The sequence below is a fragment of the Lycium barbarum genome, chromosome 4 (genome assembly GCF_019175385.1).
Source record: "Lycium barbarum isolate Lr01 chromosome 4, ASM1917538v2, whole genome shotgun sequence".
In the NCBI taxonomy this organism is placed as follows: domain Eukaryota; kingdom Viridiplantae; phylum Streptophyta; class Magnoliopsida; order Solanales; family Solanaceae; genus Lycium; species Lycium barbarum.
The window spans coordinates 27,193,629-27,216,926 of NC_083340.1; the positions used below are offsets into that span (position 1 = coordinate 27,193,629).

At 31.9% G+C, this 23,298-nt stretch overlaps 1 protein-coding gene, 1 long non-coding RNA gene, 1 other non-coding gene and 1 pseudogene across 3 annotated transcripts; 2 read left to right on the top strand and 2 right to left on the bottom strand.

Annotated features, from left to right (window-relative positions):
- The first annotated feature begins 2,912 nt into the window (after window positions 1–2,912).
- LOC132635673 (BURP domain protein RD22-like) lies at window positions 2,913–4,621 on the top strand. Its single transcript, XM_060352154.1, has 3 exons — window positions 2,913–3,068; window positions 3,194–3,311; window positions 3,973–4,621. The coding sequence occupies exons 1-3, from the start codon at window positions 3,030–3,032 to the stop codon at window positions 4,341–4,343; spliced, it is 528 nt and encodes a 175-aa protein (XP_060208137.1). The 5' UTR covers window positions 2,913–3,029; the 3' UTR covers window positions 4,344–4,621.
- Window positions 4,622–11,295: 6,674 nt separating this feature from the next.
- On the bottom strand, window positions 11,296–16,014 carry LOC132637339 (uncharacterized; annotated as a pseudogene).
- Window positions 16,015–16,135: 121 nt separating this feature from the next.
- LOC132638909 (small nucleolar RNA R71) lies at window positions 16,136–16,241 on the top strand. Its single transcript, XR_009581968.1, has one exon. It is a non-coding gene; the product is annotated as a small nucleolar RNA R71 (small nucleolar RNA).
- A 3,953-nt stretch (window positions 16,242–20,194) lies between these two features.
- LOC132638317 (uncharacterized) lies at window positions 20,195–21,081 on the bottom strand. The gene is made up of 3 exons (XR_009581672.1): window positions 20,973–21,081; window positions 20,465–20,593; window positions 20,195–20,342 (listed from the first exon to the last, which is right to left on the bottom strand). It is a non-coding gene; the product is annotated as an uncharacterized LOC132638317 (long non-coding RNA).
- Window positions 21,082–23,298: the final 2,217 nt, after the last annotated feature.

Genomic DNA, 23,298 nt, shown 5'->3' on the forward strand with positions numbered 1-23,298 from the left:
TATATGGGGGTAATTTTACAAAGAGCATACTGCTATAAAATTGGTTGTTACCGTTATAGGTGAAATGTTGTTATAGAAAAGTAAAATATAACATAAAAAATTAGTTCCGAAAAATCTTAGCTATTATACAGAGATGCTGTTATATGCGGGTGCCGTTATAGCGAGGTCTGACTGTAAAGAGATCAGAAAGACGCATTTTAATTTGAAAAACAAAGCATAATAACATACTGTATCAAGACTCAAATGATTCACAGAAGCAACAAGACCTTAAAGAATATTTTTCCAGTATCAATTTCGGAACGTTCTATCAGAAGTTTAATTACCCTTGTAACATTTACGTGTTGATCAATTTGTACATTATTATAAGCAGACACCAAAATTGGAGAATATATTTGGATATGTTCTCATCCAACGGCCAACAAACATACTTCTTTCTTGCGAAAGAATTCCAAGCTCCTTTACTAAAAATAGAGTGAGTCGGTTGCAACGAACTGATGACAACATACTGTTTTTGGTTTCCCACTCGATGTCCGCTATTCATTTTGGAGTCCGATTAAATCGGATCACGGATTGCAAGGCCCATTTTTGAGTGTGGCACTCTCAACAGATTTTTTTCCGGGACTCGAACCTAAAACCTCTAGTTAAGGATAGAGGAAACCCACCATCCCACCACATCCCCACGTTGGTATTGACGACTAGACTTTAGTATGTAAAAAGGTGAATATATGGAGGCATTGTAGACCATTTTGCCATGAAGATCAGAAAAGACTAGCAACATTCAACTTCGCGCTGAAGCCCTGATAAATTTTGGTGGTTGGTAGTTTAGATTTATTCTAAAAGTTGAGAATTTGCTGCTAGTGCTCCACGTGTCCTTCTGCACTTTGACTAATTCGGTGTCATTTCTCGCACCTACTCTACCCCTTTCCTCAATGTTATGGGTGGCAATACACTGATGTCCAAAATTTATTTTAAGTTTCTAGAAACTAGAAATAACAAGAGAATTTTCTTACGGACCGAACATGAGGGATGTACTCTATGAGCTAATCTGAAAGCACAAATTAACATGTAGTACTACCTATATTATAGAGAAACTTATCTAAATGTATCCGTGGGTTAATTCGACATCAATACAGCCGAGGTATATACTATCTATACACTTCAGTTATATATGTTGTGTATAGATATGTATAGTATATGTATATTAAGTAAGGGGTCGTTTGGTTGGAAACAAGTTATCCCAGGATAACTTATTCTGAGATTAATTATCCGGGGATTAGTTATTCCATCCTCTCGCAGGGATGAAATAACACTATAATCCAGAGATAACTAATCTCGGGATTAGTTATACCGCGATTTTATCCCAGCCAAACATGGATAAACTCATCTCAAATATAATCCAGGGACTATTTATCCTTATCCCTCATACCAAACAAGTCCGAAATATTCATTTTAGCTGTATATGTTGAGTATAGATATGTATAGCATATGTATATTTAGTATAAAATATACACTATCTATACACTTTGTATATATATTTTGTAAATTAGATGATCGAATTGCGTTTGACTGTAATTTTTTCTATTTTATATAATTAAAGTATTTGAAATTTAGCAAGTATGTCCTTCCTTATAAATAGTTGAGTTTATATATGTCTTCAAAGTTCAATATATGGTTGGTCCAAATATACCCTTAATTTAAGCGGAGGGCCAATTAACCTAATTAACTAATTAATAAGAGAAAAAAGGTCAGTTATGCCCTTAAAGTGTATGCAAATTGAGTAAGTATGCCCTTCGTTAATAATACCCATGTATAATACTCAACCCAATCCAATTTTTCTCAAATTTAACCAAGCAAAGAAAAAGCAGTTTCTTGGCTGACTACGTCCGTCTTCCAACCCCACTGATTTTTATAATAACATTTCTCCGCTGATAAAATCGGCTCTTGAGAACTTTTGCCATTCTAGGAAATTATTAATTTAGATACTACAATTAATCTTTTACCGCAAGCTCATTTTTTATTTTATTTTATATAATAACATGATAAAAATTATCTCGTGCTTAGTTTATGATACAAGGGAGAATACATGAATCAATTATAAAGAAAAACCCAGGAGGACTGAAGAACAAAAATATATTTATAAATTACATTTTTTATCACCGAAGATATGAACGTCTGCTATATTAATATATTATCTACATAGTTAGTATGTAAAAAAGAATAACAATATTAAGTTAAACTATTTACATTCAAACTTACAGATTTGTCTGAAAAAGTCATTTAAACCTTCAAACTTTACGGGCGACCTCTTACCCTCCCTATTCTTGTACGTGCAGAATGGAATTAAACGGTTTAATTCATTCTGAACAAAAATAGGGGTGGAGTAGTAGGTCATTCGTAAAGTTTGAGCGTGTAAATGACTTTGAACAAGTTTAGATCTAATGCAGTTCCCTGTATTATTTTGACGTGTATGCCAAATGATAGCAATGGTACTGGACATTACTCCTACTCTTATACAATTAAAAGATAACATTTTATCATTTATATTCTTAAAATTTCCAAGTTGTCCCTTAGACGGAACTTTCATTAAAGTTGAATAGTACAATATTGTGTTCTTATTTTGATTATGAATGTGAAACAATGGAAGTAAGTACATTCGTATTAAGACAGACAAAAGTGTACGTATGACGGTATGAATCGGTGTCACAAACTGGGGTACCAAGTACTAGCCAACCTCCATGTTCCAACCTTACTGATGTGAACAATCAATTACGTACAAATTAGCTCAATTTCATTGAATGCTCTGTAAGGCGGAAGACAAAAACTGATGAAGTAAATTACTTGAGATAGGTGATGACGTGATGATTTGCTTTTCACATTTTTTTTACTCTAGTTCTTTTAATTAGCTTATAAATAGTGTTCCTTCTTTCACCTTTATCTCCATCTCAACATTTAGCCTTAATTTCTTTAGCAATCGATCTATATCCTCTCACAAGAATTCTCTTTGTTTCCTTCTCTGCTTAAGTTCAACTATGGAGTTGATGTTCCTTCACATTCTCACATACCTTTCAGTGAGTACTATTTCATTTTCATTTCTCATTTAAAAGCTACATACTGCAGCTCATGTTCTTTTTTTCCAAGTAAATAACTTATTATCTAATGTTTGCTTATTCTTCTTTTTTTGTTAATATTTCAGTTGGCACTAGTGGCAAGTTATGCAGCTCTTCCAGCATCGACCGGTGAAACATATTGGAATACTAAGCTGCCTAATACACCCATGCCTAAGTCAATCAAAGAATCTTTGCAGCCTTCTGGTTAGTCTATAAATACTTAGAATCAATTAATATTATTTCTTTGGACCTCTATGTTTAATTTTTTAATGACTTTGTTACAAATCCTGAAGTGTATTGCAGTTCGAAGCTTTAATAGTTTCGCTTTCAGTGCGTATACAAATTAATATTGTCATAGTTTGGATTTAAATTTAAAAGAATTGGTAACACCAAATAAACTGAGATGTTTTCTAAACAAAAAATATGGTGGTTTTAAAATACAATATGGAGTAACTTATATGCATTCACGTGTTACCTACCTTTTTTATTTCACATACCAACTTATTGTTACCATAAAATTAGTATTGTAATTATTTTATACATAACCTAACAGTATATGAAATATTTTTATTGTCATTATTTATATATCAACGGTCTCTAACAGTTAAAAGTTTTATATACTGACGATTAAAAATTTCTTTATATAATATCAGTATAGTTTAATATGATAACATGGATGTTAGTTATTAATATTATTTTTACTCGCTTGCAGTTAATGTTCATCAGAATTTTTTTTTTTACTTATAATTATCTAAGAGAAAATTATACCACTAGTACCTATATACCTTATACTAGTACAATAAACATATATACAAGTATACAACAATTACCAAAAGACTGAATTTGTTGGCATATATTTGTGTAGGATTGACAGAGGACAAAAGCACTTCCGTAGGAGTGGGCAAAGGTGGAGTGGACGTCAACACCCCCGGCCACCACGGCGCCGACGTCAACGTGGGCCACAAAGGCGGTGTCAACGTAAACACCCCGGGCCACGGGACCCACGTTGGTGTCGGCAAAGGAGGTGTTGGCGTCTACACCCCTGGCCACCACGGACACCCACCGGTATCCGTCGGTGTCAACCCTGGAAAATCACCGTTCGTTTATAATTACGCTGCTAAAGATGATCAGCTTCATGATAACCCTAACGTGGCATTGTTTTTCCTTGAGAAAGACTTGCACCAAGGGAGTAACATGAAATTGCAGTTTGTGAAAACTGCAAATGGCGCCGCTTGAATACGGTTATTGTCAGTTTGAATACGGTTATTGTCAGTTTGGATGCACCTACGACTCAAGGAGGAGGGGGGGGGGGGGGGGGGGGGGGGAGGGGTGTGTGGATTGAATTAGGTCGTATTAAATTTTGGAAAAAAAAAATTTAAGTAGACAATGATATAATAATATTTACATTCTCTTAGCAGGTAAATTAAATGAACATTATTTATAGTAAATCAAATTGTTATATATAAGGAAACCATTTCCACATGAATAAAATCAATCCCTATTTTTTTTGTTGATGCATACTAGTATATGTACCCACGCAATGCGCGGATTGTTTTAGAGAAAAACGAACGGAGTGAGATAATTGTAACCATCTCGACTTTCTGATCATCTTAAATAGTGCTTCATATTAATAAATTATACTAACAATCATAATAACATGAAAAAAGTTGAACCGCAAGAAATTTGAATTCATCTTAAAAATTTGTGATGCCCACAATTCAATTTTCTAATTTGTCCAATGCACCATCATCCCAAGGTTTCCCAATCAGCATAATTTGAATTATATTGTGTTTTTAATATTTGAGATTGCAAATGGTTTAGTTTCAAGCACTTATACCTACAAAATAGAAGTAGAAATCTATTCTACACCAGAAATATAGACAGTACAAAAAATAACTGATAGACGTAGAATAAAAATTTGGCATTTAACTAAATATACTTCTTTAGAATCACTTATGACTTTTGAGTATTTTATAATGCATCTGACTGATCGTTCAAGTTATTGGGATCTAATGCATCTGTCAAGCGCTCATGCATCCTAACCATATTTAGAAATTAAATTGTTTGTTGCATATTGAAACAACTTGAGTGTGGAATATCTTTAACGAATACGCCTTTAAATTTCTTGTGTCTTGTAGTCATAGACGGACAATTCTTCAACTCTACTATCGAAAGAAAAAAAGGCGACGACACAAGTTCTGAGGCTATCCGTCGAGTGAACCTTGAATTATCTATTTTAAGTAATTATTTTTGGTGTTCGCTCGACGGATACTGTTCATTAGCTCGACAGATATCGTTCATTAATCTCGTTGTTCCATCTCATATATAATTATTACTACATCTGTAATTTGATATTGAAGCAAATAACCTTATTACGGGAAACGAAAAAAACTAACAAAGACAAATTCATATTTATTTATAACACAACCACTTAGGTGGCATGTCGTAAACCATCCACCATAGCATAGATTTAGAGTCCGGAGCCAAAATAGCTTATTTTTGCAGCTATTAGACCAAAATAGGCTGTCTTTTTTTTTTTATATACCACAATGGGCATTTCGTTCATTATTCAACGAAATACCCAGCATTTACTGTTCATAGCCGCAACATTTTTTTTTTTGTTTGCAGTTCGTGAACTGCTTAACGAAATAGCTATTTTTTTTTTGTATTTCGTGAATAAAAACGTTTTTTTTTTTTTTTTTGCATTTCGTGACACAATCAACGAAATAGATTGTTTTTTTTTATTTCGTGAATAAAAACGAAACTGTTTAATTTTTTATTTTTTTTGGCATTCGTGAATTAATCAACTAAATGTGTTTTTTTTTTTGTATTTCTTGAATATTAACGAAACTGTTTATTTTTTTTATATTTTTTTTTGGCATTTCGTGAATTAATCAACGAAATGTGTGTGTGTTTTTTTTTTTTTTTTGCATTTCGTGAATTGATGAACGAAATAGGGTTTTTTTTTCTTATTTTTTGTATTTCGTGAATAAAAAAACGAAATAGGAAATTATATATATATATATATATATATATATATATATATATATATATTTTGCATTTCGTGTATTAAAGAACGAAATAGGAAAATAATTTTGTTTTCATTTGGTTTATGTAAAAACGAAATAGGAATACATATATATATATATATATATATATATATATTATTTTATTTTTTTTATTTTTTTATTTATTTCATTCATATACCAATGAAATAGGATGAAATTATTTTCGTTGGTATATGAATGAAATAAAATATATATATATATATTTATTCCTATTTCGTTTTTACATAAACCAAATGAAAATAAAATTATTTTCCTATTTCGTTTTTTAATACACGAAATGCAAAATATATATATATATATATATATATATATATATATATATATATATATAATTTCCTATTTCGTTTTGTTATTCACGAAATACAAAAAATAAGAAAAAAAAATAAAAAACCTTATTTCGTTCATCAATTCATGAAATGCAAAAAAAAAAAAAAAAAAAAAAAAAACACATTTCGTTGATTAATTCACGAAATGCCCAAAAAAAAAAAAATTAAACAGTTTCGTTAATATTCAAGAAATACAAAAAAAACACATTTCGTTGATTAATTCACGAAATGCCAAAAAAAAAAAAAAAACAGCTTCGTTTTTATTCACGAAATAAATAAAAAAAACAATCTATTTCGTTGATTGTGTCACGAAATGCAAAAAAAAAAAAAAAAAAAAAAAACAGCTATTTCGTTAAGCAGTTCACGAACTGCTCACAAAAAAAAAAAAAAAAGTTGCGGCTATGAACAGTAAATGCTGGGTATTTCGTTGAATAATGAACGAAATGTCCATTGTGATATAAAAAAAAAAAGACAGCCTATTTTGGTCTAATAGCTGCAAAAATAAGTCATTTTGGCTACGGACTCCATAAATTTATGTTCATATCCATATAAAAGCTGCCACCGGCTGAAATCTTCAACATTTTCTACTTTGTGAAGTGAAAAAAAAAAAAAAAGAGAAGAAGTGCCTTTTCCAACATTAAACAACAAACTATTTTATTCATGCAATGCCTATTTTACCTTCATTATTTCCACCCTCACTTTGACAGATACACTTATAATTTTTCGTTTCATTTATCCAAAAAAAATAAAAAATGAAAAGTTATTATAATCGGCGATATTGCAGGCATTTATAAGTTAACATGCAAATATAATGTAAACTTAATGTCGATAATATAATATCAATGTTTAAATTAGATTTGACAACGAACAATACCAACAACATTCAAGCAATCAATGTGATAATTGCACAAAGATCCCACTTTTTGGGACATAATAATCATTTAGCAGAGACACCGAAAAAAGAGCAATCTCTAAAGTTGTTGCTAAGAAGAATTTGAACACCATTATGAAAACCATAAACCTTTTTGCCTTAAGTTTTGGATATTGCAAATAAAATATTTTTGACACACACATCAAGTTCAGATTTCAACAATATTTATTTATATAGTCGGTTTGGTGTGGTGTTTTTTTTTTTTTTTCTAATTTTATTTATTATAGTTTGTTTAAAATCAAAACCAAACTAAATATTATCGGTCTTTAAAATTTAAAACCAAAACCAAAAAAATGTCGTGTCTTTTCTCCAGTTTGATTCAATTATCAGTTTGATTCGATTTTTTATTTTTTCATGAACACCATTAATCAGTGCCATTTGCAAAAGTTTGTATCTTGGTTATGTCATAGACCAAGAGTGCTCCCACGGATCCTTTGTAATAAGCATTGTTTATGGCTCTGTACCTTTCTTGCCCTGCTGTGTCCCATATTTGTGCCTTGACTGTCTTCTGATGAGGCCAATGGTGCATAAGAAATTCCGCTCGTACTCTGTCAAATTCTAATATAGTTTAAGATATCGTCCCACATAAATTGGAAAATCTATGCTACAGACTTGTAGTATTTTTGCTGCTATTTGAGAGAATCAGATTGATGAAAGGAGAATAGTGACTTAAATTTGTAAATTACTTTAACAAAAGAAACAACTTTCAAAAGATTATCTTAAAAGAAAGAGTTGGGAGTCGTTGAATCCACTTAGTGTATATATGACAATAAAACCTTTTTTTAGTAAATTCCATAAAACAATAGAAATAGTTCCTAGACTTGATTTGTGTTATGAGGAATAAAAATCTCTTGCGATTAGTCCTTAAATCAATAAACTTATTTGAAACAATCCCTCCGCAAGAATTAGAATTGAAAGAAATAAGATAGAGATCCCTCAAATTAATAAACTTATTTGAGACTGTCCCTCCGTGAGAATTAGGACGGAAAGAAATAAGATAAAGATTTAAACCTAAGAACTAACTTGAAATAACTCCTCCGTGAGAAATAGGATTAAAAGAAGCAAGTTCAAAGATTTGGAATAATAGATGACTAAAAATTATTATTACATATATATTTTATGCGATTATTATAGTATATTAATTTCCCTCCTTGTTAGAAGTACAAATTAATATAACTATAATCATAACACAAAATATACTAAGTAACGATAATGATTAGTAGAACATATCATTCCAACACAAAGTATGACACTTAAATAATATCAAGACGAGGAATAACTAAAATAAGATAATATAACGTTACACCAAGTTTCTTCAACTATCCCAACAAAAAGAGATTACTCCATTATGGAGTTAGAAAAGGGAAAATATGAATTTAAGAAACTAGAAATATTGAAAGACTTGAAGAAATATTTTTACTACAAGAGAAAGAAAAGAGAGTAGACCAAGATTAACACTTTGTCTTCTAAATTATTGGATGATTTGTAAGCAAAGTGATGCTTCTATTCATAGGAAAATGTAGTGTCTCCACCTTACGAATGCATTTCTTGAAGTAGTGCTCACATCCGTGACCTACTTGACGGGTGAGAGTAAAACAATGGTAGTCGCACCCGTAAATTTTGCAACTTCTTTCTTGATACCCATAGTTGACGGGTGTGAGTATGAAAGCGGCAGTGACACCCATGAATTTCAACACTTGACGGGTGTGGGATTATGCAACTTCTTTCTTGATGCCCATAGTTGACGGGTGTGAGTATGAAAGTGACAGTGACACCCGTGGATTTCAACACTTGACAGGTGTGAGATGATACAACTTCTCCCAATGTTATCTTTTGTAATTCCTACATGTAAAACTCCACGGTTACGACTTGTGAATTCGTGGTTGCACCTATTGAATTCTTTGCTCACTTCTTTGACAATTTGTTTCTTCTCTATTCTTCTGCAGTACTCTTCTTCCCGTAGAATTTGTCAGAAAATATGCGAGAATAGGATATATTTATTCATGTTATATTTAAAAACTTATTTTCATATACAAAATATCATGAATAATTTATATCCATCAAACTCCCCCATACTTGAATTTTTGTTCGTCCTCGAGGAAAAAGATAATTCTCAAATATTTAAAAATCAATGATCTTTATAGGATAGAAAAATTATTCAGAAATAAATTTCTTTCATAATACTCAATATAATCTAACCTTTTTAAGTTCACCAAATATTTTTCATGATTTCTGAATTCCGCTTTGATCATAAAGAACTTGCACTCTTTTTTCCCCTGAATCTTTTAGAATTGATAAATTTATGATCAATTATTCATTGAGTATCACAGTCTTGTCCATAGGATTGCTCCCTATGTTTATCTCCACTAATATAGATTCGACACTATTTTCTGAAATCATCTTAGGACTTTTATTGGCTTATAATGTCAGGCTTCAGACTGGTAAGGTAAGGATATTTTAATAGTGACTTTTCTTCTCCCAGCATGGAGTAGATATATAAAGCTCTTTTTTTTTCTCCATTTGATAAACTTTTCTTGATTTTCATTTCTCCTCTTTTGCAATGTCTCAAAGACTTAATATTCACAATTTTCTTTTTCTCAACCCCCATTTATTTTTCTCACTTTCTTCCCTTTTTTGGTTTCTGCTCATTTATTTACAGCCGGAAGAACTAGGGGATCTCTGTGTGTGTATACGCATATATGTATATACACACATATATGTAGAATATTATGGTGTCCAGAAAAAAAAATTATGGCTCAAAGAAGGGTTCTAAAAGGGAAAATGTGTATGCTTGGGTAAAAATGAAAAGGTTAAAATAGGCTATGAAAGAAGGCCTAATATCATTTTTCAAAAATAAGTGTCATTCATTAGTTCGCCTTGAAAAACATTAAGAGCAAGTTCTAGCTAATAGAGTGATTCTTCCTGTTTGGTGATCATAACTTTTCTCAATTCCAGTGATTTCTTGAGTTGAAGACGATTGCTCTTTCTTTCACAAAGTCAAAATCATAGACATGAAAATCATTTGGTGAAGGTAAAAAGAAATCTTGAACATAATGTAAAGAACTTTTTTTTAACTAAAATACCTACAACAAGATCAAGTGTAAAGAAATACATATATAATATTTATAAATAAAGTAAAAATATTTTTGGCTTTCAAATTTACAACTGCAGAAGAAAGCTTGAAAGAAACTGCAGTCCCACACCTTATGTGTGCCATAACATAGTTTTATATAAAGAAAAAAACTTTTTTTTTAGTTCTTGGTCCCATAAAAAAGTTACCCATTACTAGTTTCTAATCATTGTTAGAGAGGAATACAATATTACCCACTTTGAGGTATTAAAGTATTTCCCAGATTCCATCTTCTTTTTCACCTACTGCTATATATATATATATATATATATAGCCTAAACAGAAGTAGCATATGCATATATACACAAAAACAAGTGGATTAGGTCTCCCCACACTTGAGCTTTTCATTCTTCCAGATGAAAATCAGCTTAAACGAGTCCTCCAACTACACCTCCATTTTTTTTTAAGATAAAATAAAACTTATGTTCTAACTAATATGTGTATATATATACACACACATGCACACAAAAACATACTTTAAAAAGAAATACATCTATATTATAGGCTTAAAATAACTGTGAACTCACATGTCTATATTAGACTGACTAATTCAAGACGTTATTAGTTATTTGATCTTGGTTTATTATAAACCAAAAAATTACCTGAGCCAGTAATTAACTTGTACAGTAAATTGGTTAACCAACCAGTTACTTAGGCATACCGATCACCATGGAATTACTCCTTTGTAGGTGACTCTGTTTTTGTAGAGGCCTTCATGAGATGCTCCAGTTGTACACTAACCTGGATATTAACCAGATTAATTGGTTAAGCAATTTATTGATGCAAATTTATATTAGACTTATGAGGTTCCATTGCTTCACCCTCAATGGTTACGGGTTGGAAATGGGAGTTCTGAGTTTAATGTCGCCAGCTCGACTTATTGACTTCTTGATTCATCATCTGATCAGAGTCACCGATGGTTGTTCCTCAAATTGTCCTCCAAAATATAATTTCAGCCTGTGACCATTTACCTTAAACTTGTTTCCGCCACTGATCTGTTGAATTTCAATAGCTCCATATGAAGTGACATTTGTAACATTGTAGGGATCTGTCCACCGGGATTTTAGTTTTCCTGGAAATAGCCTAAGCATGCTATTATAAAGAAGTACCAAGTCTCCAATTTTAAAACTCTTTGGTCGGATCAAATTGTCATGCCATTTTTTGGTTTTTTCTTTAAAAATTCTCATATTTTCATAGGCTCCCAACCTTATTTCTTCTAATTCATTAATTTGGAGAAATCTATTTTTTCCAGTAGAGGTTAATTCATAATTTAGTGCTCTTAATGCCCAAAAAGCTTTGTGTTCTAATTCAACAGGTAAATGACAAGCTTTTTCAAAGACTAATCTATACGGAGATGTTCCGATTGGTGTTTTAAAAGCCGTTCGATATGCCTATAGAGCATCATCTAATTTTAAAGCCCAGTCTTTTCTTAAGATTCCAATCGTCTTTTCAAGTATTCTTTTTAATTCGCGGTTGGATACCTCAACTTTCCCTTGAGTTTGAGCATGATATGGTGTTCTTGTTTTATGAGTCACACCATATTTTGACAACAACGAAGAAAATTGCTTATTAATGAAATGAGTCCCTTGATCACTAATGATGACTCGTGGTGTGCCGAATCTAGTAAAAATATTTTTTTCTAAGAAAATCACACACGGTACGAGCATTTTTTTTTTTGTAGGAATTGCTTCAACCCACCTTGATACATAATCCACAGCTACAAGGATATATGTATAAGAGTGAGAAGAATGAAAAGGACCCATAAAATCTATTCCCCAAACATCAAATATTTCACATACCTGTATTGATTGTAATGACATTTCATCTCTCTTAGTGATATTACCTGTTCTCTGACATTTATCACATTGTGAAACATATGCCCGAGCATCTTTAAATATTGTTGGCCAGAAGAATCCAGCTTCCAAAACTTTAAAGGCAGTTCGGTTGACTGCATAATGTCCACAATTTCTCCCCCATGACAGTGGTAAAGTATGTTCTTCATATCCTCCTCGGGTACACAACGTCTAATGATATTATCTGCACAATTTTTAAATAAGTAAGGTTCATCCCACAAGTAATATTTAGCATTAGACATAAGCTTTTTTCTTTGCTGATAAGTGAGATCTTGAGGTATCCATTTTCCAACCAAGTAATTCGCGATATCTGCAAACCAGGGTGGCTGAGTTGCAACAGAAAAAATATGCTCATCGGGAAATTCTTCTTTTATCTCAGTAAACTCAAGAGGAGGATTCTCCACTCTAGACAAATGGTCAGCTACTTGATTTTCAGTTCCTTTCTTGTCTTTTATTTCAAGGTCAAATTCTTGCAGAAGTAAAATCCATCTTAACAATCTAGGTCGAGCATCTTTCTTTGCTAAGAGGTATTTTAAAGTTGCATGGTCAGTAAAAACAGTAACCTTGGTCCCTATTAAACTGGAACGAAACTTGTCAAATGCAAATACTACTGCCAGTAATTCTTTTTCTGTAGTTGCATAATTCAACTGAGTCTCATTTAATGTTCTACTAGCATAGTAAATGGGACGAAAAATCTTATCTTTTCTCTAGCTTAAAACAGCTCCTACGGCTGTATCACTAGCATCACATATGACCTCAAAAGGTTGGCTCCAATCAGGGGACATAACTATAGGGGCTGTTGACAATCTTTCCTTAAGGGTTTCAAATGCCTTCAAACAATCACCTGAAAATTCAAACTTAACATCTTTCATCAAAAGGTTAGTCAGCGGTTTTGAAAATTTTGAAAAGTCTTTTATGAACCGTCTGTAAAAATCTGCATGTCCTAAAAAACTTCTAATGCTTTTAACTGTTGTGGGAGGCGGTAATCTTGCTATAACATCAATTTTAGCCTTATCAACTTCTATCCCTTTAGCAGTAATTTTATGTCCTAGAACAATTCCTTCTGTAACCATAAAATGACATTTCTCCCAATTAAGAATCAAGTTTGTCTCTTCCCATCTCTTAAGAACTAAGGTCAAATTGTAAAGACAATCTTCAAATGATTTTCCAAAAAGAGTGAAATCATCCATAAAAATCTCTAGAAATTTTTCGGTCATGTCTGAGAAAATTGCTGACATACAACGTTGAAATGTGGCAGGTGCATTACATAAACCAAATGGCATTCTCCTATAGGCATATGTTCCATGGGGACATGTGAAAGTTGTCTTATCCTAGTCTTCTGGTGCTATTGGTATCTGGTTATAACCTGAATATCCATCAAGAAAACGGTAAAAACCATATCCTGCTAGCCTTTCCAACATTTGATCGATAAATGGTAAAGGAAAATGATCTTTTCTGGCAGCATCATTGACGCGTCTATAATCAATAAAAACTCTCCATCCGGTAATTGTTCTAGTAGGTATGAGTTCATTATTTTTATTTTTTATGACCGTCATACCTCCTTTTTTTGGTACTACTTGAATAGGATTTACCCAAGGGCTATCTGAAATGGGGTAGATGATACCTGCCGCAAGAAGTTTAATTATTTCATTTTTCATTACTTCTTGCATTATAGGATTCAATCTCCTTTGGGGATGGACTATTAGTTTGTAACTATCTTCCATGAGGATTCTGTGCGTACAAATAGCTGGACTAATACCTTTGATATCTGCCACTGTCCACCCTAAGGCTCCTTTGTGTGCTCGTAGTACTTCAATTAAACTGACTTCCTATTCAGAAGATAGAGAAGATGAAATAATTACTGGAAATAATTTATGCTCAAGATAAACATATTTCAAAAGAGAAGGAAAAATTTTGAGTTCAATTTTTGGTTGAACTTCTTCCACTTGTATCTCCTCATCCTTATAATGTTTTCTCAATATTTGATCTTCGCTCCTGATGGTGGGATCATCATCTTGTGAGGTGCCAGATTTGGACAAGCATCTTTCCATAGAATCTAGAATCAATTTATCATCTTTGAATTCATCTGCAAGATCACTAATCATGTCAATTGAAAAACACGGGGATGATGTCTCATCTCCTGAAAATCTTAGCATTTTTTGCATATAAAAAATGACTCTTTCTTTATCTACTCTTAAAATTAATTGTCCTTGATGGACATCTATGATTGCTCTTCCTGTAGCAAGAAATGGTCTACCTAAAATTATCAGTTCATCAGGACATTCCTGCATTTCAAGTACTATAAAATCCACAGGAAAAACGAACTTATCAACTCTTACAAGAATATTTTAAATTATTCCCTTAGGTTTTTTAGTACTTTGATCTGCAAACTGAAGAGAAACACTTGTGTTTTTTATTTCACCAAGATCCAATTTTCTAAAAATAGAAAATGGCATTAGATTTATTGAAGCCCCAGAGTCACAAAGTGCTTTTTCAAAATATACTCCTCCCAAAGTGCATGGAATTGTAAAACTACCTGGATCCCTGAGCTTTTGTGGTAGTTTGTTTTGAAGTATAACATTACATTTTTCAGTAAGTACTACTACAGAAGCTTCTTCCAGTTTTCTTTTGCTTGAAAAAATTTCTTTGAGAAACTTGGCATATGAAGGCATTTGTAATAAAGCATTAGTAAAAGGAATATTAATGTGAATTTGTTTTAAAATATCCAAAAACTTGGCAAAATGACTATCAACCTTTTCGCTCTTCATTTTTTGTGGAAAAAGAATTTTCACAGGGAGAATACTTTCCTCTTCCATTTTCTTTTCTTTTTCTTCTGATTGTTCAAAGGGTGTTTCAACATTCTTACCTTTCTCTACCTGTTGTGATGATTGATTCTTTTCTTGGGTGTTCTTGTAAGGTTCATTAAGTTTCTTACCTGACCGTAAAGCGATAGCTTTAAGGTGCTCCTTTGGATTTTTCTGTGTATTGTTTGGTAAGGGACCTTGAATTGTTTCGGACACAAGAGTTGCCAACTGGCTTAACTGAATTTTCAAATTTTTTAGAGCTGAATTTTGACTCTCCATTTTTTCATCAGTGGATTTGATGTACTTATATAATAGGTCATCAAGATTCGTATGTGCTTGTTGCGGCCTCTGCTGATATGGAGTTATTTGTTGATATGGTCTGAAATTTGATGGCCCACGATTTTGATTCTGGTATCCAGGTGGACCCTGTACCTGTTGCTTTTGAAAGCTTTGGGAGTTTTCAGCACCATTTGGATTGCTCCATTGAAAGCCTGAATGTTTTTGTGCCAATGGACTACCAAAAGAGTATGGCTTGTATCCGACGGTATTAACCTGCTCATCATTTTGGTTGCTTGCTTGACATTCATGGTTTAGATGGTTTCCTCCACATATGTCACAGGCTTCAGCTTGGCTTGACTGTTGTTTATTCTCCTGAAATGATTCAAACTTTTGTGCCAAAGAAGCAATTTGTTAAGTTAGTGTATTTAAAGCATCTGCTTGAATTACAGTAGCAACTTTCTTATTGATTACACGATCAGATGGCCATTGAATGGCATTTTCAGATATTTCATTCATCATTTGCAAAGCTTCTTATGTGGTTTTTCCCATAATGGAACCTCCTGCAACTGCATCTATCACATTTCGAGAAGAAGGTTTTAGCCCATGATAAAAAATGTACAATTGCATATGTTCAGCAATGTCATGATGTGGATATTTTTTAGCATTGCTTTTAATCTCTCCCAAGCCTGATAAACTGACTCCGTGTCAGTCTGTAAGAAATTAGTAATATCTTGTATTAACTTTGTGGTTTTATCAGGGGAAAAATATTTATTTAAAAAAATTTGAGTCATCTGATCCCATGTGGTGATAGACCCTTGAGGCAAACTTCGCAACTAAGTCTTGGCATCTCCTTTTAAAGAAAAAGGAAATAGCCTTAGCTTGATTGCTTCAGGGGATACTCCATTATATTTAGCAGTTTCAACTAATTCTAAGAAATCAATCAGATGATTGTGTGGATCTTCACTAAGATCACCGGTAAATGTACATGATTGTTGAATTGTTTGAATCAATCCAGTCCTGATTTCGAAGTTGTTAGCTGCAACTAGAGGGTTTCTCACACTAGATTCACAGTTGAAGTGAGCTGGTCTAGCATAATCCCTTAGAATTTTGTTTGCTAGTCTTGGAACGACTTCGTCAAACTGATCTTCTGGAACAAGTGGTGGTGAAATTCCTGGTGGTTGATTTTCAACTCCTGGTTGATGCTCCATTTCTTCACGAGTTATGATTTGAGAAGCGGATGTTTGTTTCTTCCTGCGCAAACGAATAGATCTTTCAATTTCTGGATCGTAATATGGCAACTCTTTTGAAGAAGAGCGGGTCATAAACTACAGTAATAATAATAGTAATAATAATAATAAAATAATAATAATAATAATAATCATCATCATCATCACAAAAGCAAAAGGATCGCGCCGCTGCATGATGTCATCTAGGTAACAATAGTTTTACTAAGTTACTAACCCTGGCGTTGGGGTTGTTCCTCAATTTTTTCCTGTAAATTAGGATTTTGTAAAATATCTTCAATTTGAAGAGTATAAGTTTCTTGCTTAAGGTTATGAACCTCTCTTTCTAGATCTTGGGTGGTTGCCGGTGTGCTTATGATATTCCAGCGTTCTTGGAGGAGCAGTTTTACTCCAGCCACAGTATAAGGTCCTGTAGGTTCTCTTATTTCTACAGCAGTTGGTTCTTCTTGGGGCTGCTGTTTTAAACCTATTTGGTCTATGATTTGGGACCTAAGATTGGGATCCTTAATATGTTTAAGGAGGTCTACAAGGTTATTACCATCTAAAACATGAAGACTGGCTTCACTAAATTGAGAAACAAGTTTATAAAACTCATCATCGTCCTTGGTTTTGACACAAGGTTGCCCTATTTGGCATGGTTGACACTCATCATCTGAACTAGTTGAGATATAACTCTCTTCATCCAATATCCTAATATCTTCATTTGAAGAGGGATTGAAAGAACTGTCACTCTCCTTACCAGAATCATCATCTGGTTCTGGATCTGAATTTAACAAAATCTTATATAAAGATTCTCTAAGGTCATCATCTATGTTAAGGGCTTTAATCTTTTCCTTAACTTTACAATTCTTATAATAATGACCTACTCTGCCACACTTATAACAGGCTTTTGGGTTTTTGGATTTAATAAAATCCTTTCTTTCTTTGAAAGTCTTTTTGCGCCTAGCTTTTTTCTGCAAGCGCTTCTCCTTCCATTGTTGGAAGTCTCTATGCTTCTTTTGATGCCTATGAGGCTTCTTAGAAGATTGTGGAACGTCCAGTCCAAACAGTCCACAAAATTCTCCTAATTGTTGTCTTTCGTTAAGACCATGGCGCTTGATTTGCTGATTTGGCCTAATTTCATTACATAAGGCTAATCCTTCCTGCATACAAGTACCAATTAGTTTACCATAAGTATAAGAATCATGATTAATACTTCTTTCCCCTTTCCTAAGAGCTTGTCTAACTCTCTCTGCAAAAAGAGGAGGGAGTCCATCTATAAATTTGGACTTCCAGTGGGAGTCATTACTCTCTGGTAATTCCATGACCCTGCAAAGAAAAACATCTTTATACCACCTAAATGAGGTTAGGGTCTTACATCTAAGGTTTTGAAGCATGGTACGAATAGATTCACTATTGTCTGTCCATCTTCCTGAAAAATGTTCAACAATATTAATAACCAGTGTATAAACTGCATTAGCAACAGGTGCTTCATGACCCCTTTCTTGTTTAACAGCGGTTAAAATTGAATGACGCTGTGTTGGGGTTAAATAATTGTCCCACCAGCCTTTTAATTGACCAGTAAATCCAGCTATAATCCTATATGCAATAACCCTTTCAAAATTTTTATGAACGTTGCAGATAGTGCTGTACATTAACATCCCATGAATAGTACAATAAATTTGACGTTCACTATAACCGTCAATATTCCATTCATATATTTCCTTACTACTATAACTGTTGGAAATAACATGTTCATGTTCCTCTAATAAAACATCTTGAGGAGTTGGTCGAGGATAATAATACATCCTTTGGGTAGGCTTAACAGTATAATATTCATCAATTTTATTAATATCTGAAGCTATGCGAGCTTTATAATCAATATCAGACAAATATGTGTCATCCTCTGCTATTAAAGGACTAATTTTTAAACCTTTAAATTTTTCATCTAAAAGTTTTTCTAATTCTGATAAAGGTTTCAATTTAAAATCATGAATTTCAGGAGGAGGCTGTAAGCTTGGAGTAGCAGCAACTTCCTTCTGTTTATCCTTATCAGAAATAGAAGTCTTATTAAGACATGTCAAAAGTTTATCAACTTTTTCATGAAGTGAAAATATTTGCTCACCCAGAATATTCATATAAATATTAGAATAGTTTTGCTGCCTGACTATATTATTAATATATTTAGTTGTGACAGGCAAACTATCACTTTCAATTAATTATGAAAAAGCTACAAAATGCAAAGTTTTATCATCTTTGCCTATTTGAAAAGATTGTTGTGGAGGAAATGCAGTATGAACGACTTCTCCATTAGTCAATTTATAATCTCTTTCGAGAACAGAGATATAATCAGCAATATATTTTGCCCTAAACCAAGGCACAAAAGATATGATCTTATTAATTTGCTTTGGAAAGATCTTTATAAAATTCTTCTTGGAGAATTATTATTTCCTCAGACTTAAAACTTTCAAAAAACCATTTTCTAAATGGTTCCCATTTGGGAGTATAGAACTCTTTACTAATTTGTAATCTTGCGGGTGATCCCCGACTAAAATCAATTTTTTGGACTTGATCCATCACTACAACACAAGGCATATATTGCTACAAAATACGTTGTAGCTAAAAATGAAATTTTTCGTGGCTAAACACTTTAGCCACAAATTATTTTTCCGTAGCATCCGTAGCAAAATGTAGTGTAGCTAAAAGTTAGCTACAAACTTTACATGGTTCGTGGCTAAGGACTTATACTTATTGCTATGAGTTTTTTTTTTTTTTGTGTTGTAGCTGCGATGGTAGAAAATTACTGCTACGAAAAATATACTTGTGGCAAGTGATTTTATTCTTTTGCCACGACTAATAAAATTTGTTGCTATCTTCATATTGTAGCCACAAGATGTTATGATGTAGCAAAAGATTAATTTGTTTGCCATGCAAACTCAAATTTTATGGCTATTTCAATAGCTTAGTTTCGTGGCAATAGTACTCATATTTAGTTACAAAATAAAAAATTCATAATTATGAATTAAAGTATTTGCCACAAATATTTTCATATTGTAGCTAACAATCAATACCTTTAGCCATGAAATAAATAACATTATAGCTAAAAAGAATCTTCATTTGCTACGGAAAGTTAAAATTTATAGTCTTGTTCTTGATACGTGGCAATATAATATGTCTAGCTACAAATTCAATAGCTCATAGCTAAAAGGCCATACTTTTTGTCATGAGGGATAAAATTGTAACAAAAGATTTTCTTCATTTACTAGAGAAATAAAAATGCGTGTCCATGTACTCATTTGCGTGGCAATAATATGTATGTTTAGCTATGAATTCAAAAATTACATAGCTGTTAATTAAAAAATTTGCCACCAACATTGTTAACGATATAATTTAGCTGAGAATTCATTTTCGGCATGAAACTATAGACAATATCGTAGCAGAATATCTTCAATTATGTAATAAACGCAATATATTAGAAAAAAAGACTTGATAAAGGTTGAATAATTTCATTTAAAATAGTGAAACATCACTTTATTCATACATATCGATATACTTTTACAAGAGAAAAAATAATTATTCATCTCCCCATCGATTTTGATGCTTCCGTCACTCCTGCACAAGCTGCAATAACAATTATTGAACAAGAGTTAGTTATATATGATTAAACAAATACACTAATTTATCTAATTGAAAAAAAAAATTGGTTTAATAATGAATTCAATATTGCACAAAAGTTGTATTACCCGGATAAACAAGATCTTCCACTTTGTTGTGTGGCCAAATTTTCTTTTATCGACGTCTTAGGAGGTTAATTCATATCATCATTATCAGTCAAGCGATTAGGTTATTTCTGAAAAACCATTCCTGTCTGACTGCAAACAAGAATTTGTAAGGCGTAAAAGTACTTCATCATAAATACAGATAAATGAAAAATACATACAATTCAAGAACAAAAAATTGATATTTTCTGTTTTCTAAAAAAATTCCAGTAATCATCTTGATTAGAAAAACTCTTTTGAAAAAAACTATGAACGAGACAAACTCTCAAAAAAACAGTGAATAAAATACAATAAAAAGTTACAAAAAAGTTTATACACTTCATTGATTAGAAAAATTATTTAAACAAAATTGTAAATGAGACAAAAATAATAAATAATAACGAGAACGTTGGGTACTGTATTATCTCACAAGACCAGAACAAACTTTGTTTAAATCATAAGTAAGAAGCAAATAAAAGGATCTACATGTTACCTCTTAACTATCCCTTGAAATTAAAAGTTGGAACTATGGATATTTGAGATGGGAGAAGTGACGGCACTTTTTTGTTTTTCTTTAGGGTGCTTACTCTTTTAGGGTTTTTGGCTTTTTAATAGGAAAACAAAGCTATGATTTACGCATAAAAATGTTAGAGGGAAATAATTTGGAGGGAACTCTTTTTGTTTTCAAATTTCAACATAATTCTTTCTTTTTATAATTTAGTAAATTAGAGGGAAATTATTGTGAATTCCCTCCTAATAGTCAAGTACAATTAAAAAAAAACATTAGGTAAGAATTTTCATAATAGAAATACATTGCAATTTGATGTAAAATAAATAGATGTATCCATTTTAATATATAACTTATTAATTATTGAATATTTTTTGAAGTCCATACTTTTGTGATATAAATTATGATATAGAGTCACTTCTATCTTAGCAATATTGAATTATTACTCTTTAATACAAATAATTATAATTAAATTTTCAATAATCATCAAGTATTTGAATTAGTAGTGGATCATAAAGGTGTTGTCCCAATAGATAAAGGTGTTGTCCCGATAGATCAAGTCCAAGACAAATAACAATTCTTGAAGCATTAGATCGGGATGAAGCTTGAGTTGCGCTTTGATAGTTAGACACAATTACCTATTTATTTAAATAAATTTTAAACTTACAAATACAAGTACGATTTCATAAAATTAAGTCGAATCAAACTAAATATGAACATCTAATTATTACATTAGATCGGTAAAGGTATTGTTCCAGTAATAGAGGTTCGCGTCAAATAACGATTCTTAAAGCACTTGTTCAGGATGAAACTTGAGTGAGCTTTAGTGAAGTTTTGTTTAAATTCAACGTAAACTGTCAATTAAATTTTAGATATAATTTAACTATTTGAATTATATTTTAAAACTTACAAGTAATACTATGTTAAATTGAATTAAATAGAACGATCACCACCTAATTACACTAGATCGTTAAAAGTATTGTCTCGATCGACAGGTTCGACTCAAATAATAATTCTCGAAGCACTTGATCAGGATGAACTTGAGTGAGACTTAATTTGTATTTTAAATACAATTAGTGCTTATTCAAATTAGATTTGAACTTAAATAATTACTTGATCAAAGGTAATTAAATACAATTAGTACTTATTCAAATTAAATTTGAACTTACAAGTATGCCTGTAAAATTTGAATCGCATCGAATGATGAACACTTCTAATTACACTAAAATGTATTATATCGAGGAATAGGTTCTAATCAAATAACAATTCTTGAAGTGCTAGATTAGATAATATTTAGATGCCGCCTATTTATTTAAATGATATTTAAACTTATAATTACAAGTAATATCACGTAAAGTTAAATCGAATCGAACTTTATATGAACATCTAATAATATTAGATAAATAAAGGTATTACTCCTATAACCGAGACCCAACTCAAACAACAATTCTTGAAGCACTTATTTAGGACGAAGCTTGAGCAGCCTTACTAAAGTTATTTTGTTGTTTAAGTGCAATATAAGTAGTCAATTACAATTAATTCACTACTTAAAAAGGGGGAAAACCGATGGAAAAAACCGACAAAAAAAGCTTTCCTACAGAAAAATTGTAAAATCTTAGCTACAACTATATTTTTCAGCCATTGTACTAATATGTTTATTGTGATTATATTAGTACTATTTTATGCTAACTTTAAGTGCAAGAAAATATTATCTAATGTGGTTAGAAGATTAGTATTGCTACAACAAATTCCAATTGTGTTAAAAATTTATTAGCTACGAAATGTTATCACAACAATAAATATGTGGCTATAAGATTTCGTCATGACAAGTAATTATATCTATTGAGCCAACTATTGCCACGACATTTTAGCACTCGAAGTAATAATATTCTTCAGCCATAATATTTTATTTTAAGTAAGTTTTTACGGCTTAAAGGTTACTATTGCTACAACAAGTTTCAACACATGACAAAAATTAATAATTAGCTACGAAATTTTATTATAGCAAAAACTTTCCTGTAAACCTCTTAGGGTTAAAGGTTTGAATGCAACCTGATCCAGCAGATCAAGTTTTTGAGGAGTATCATATTCCTCTTTTTTACTGTTTTTAACAGTTCTTTTTCGATTTATAAAATTCATGATATAAAATCGTTGAATTACATCACCTATTACTACTGAAACACCATGGCTCTGATACCACAAAAGCAAAAGGATCGCGCCGCCGCATGTTGTCATCTAGGTAACAATGGTTTTACTAGATTACTCAACCTGGCGTTAGTGTTGTTCCTACCAGAACAAGTCCAACAAACGC

Bases quoted from the DNA above. Each gene is read 5' to 3' on its own strand.
- LOC132635673 (XM_060352154.1), top strand. From the start codon at position 3,030: ATGGAGTTGATGTTCCTTCACATTCTCACATACCTTTCA. The intron at 3,069-3,193 runs GTGAGTACTATT...TTAATATTTCAG, and splicing joins ACATTCTCACATACCTTTCA to TTGGCACTAGTGGCAAGTTA. The intron at 3,312-3,972 runs GTTAGTCTATAA...ATATTTGTGTAG, and splicing joins AGAATCTTTGCAGCCTTCTG to GATTGACAGAGGACAAAAGC.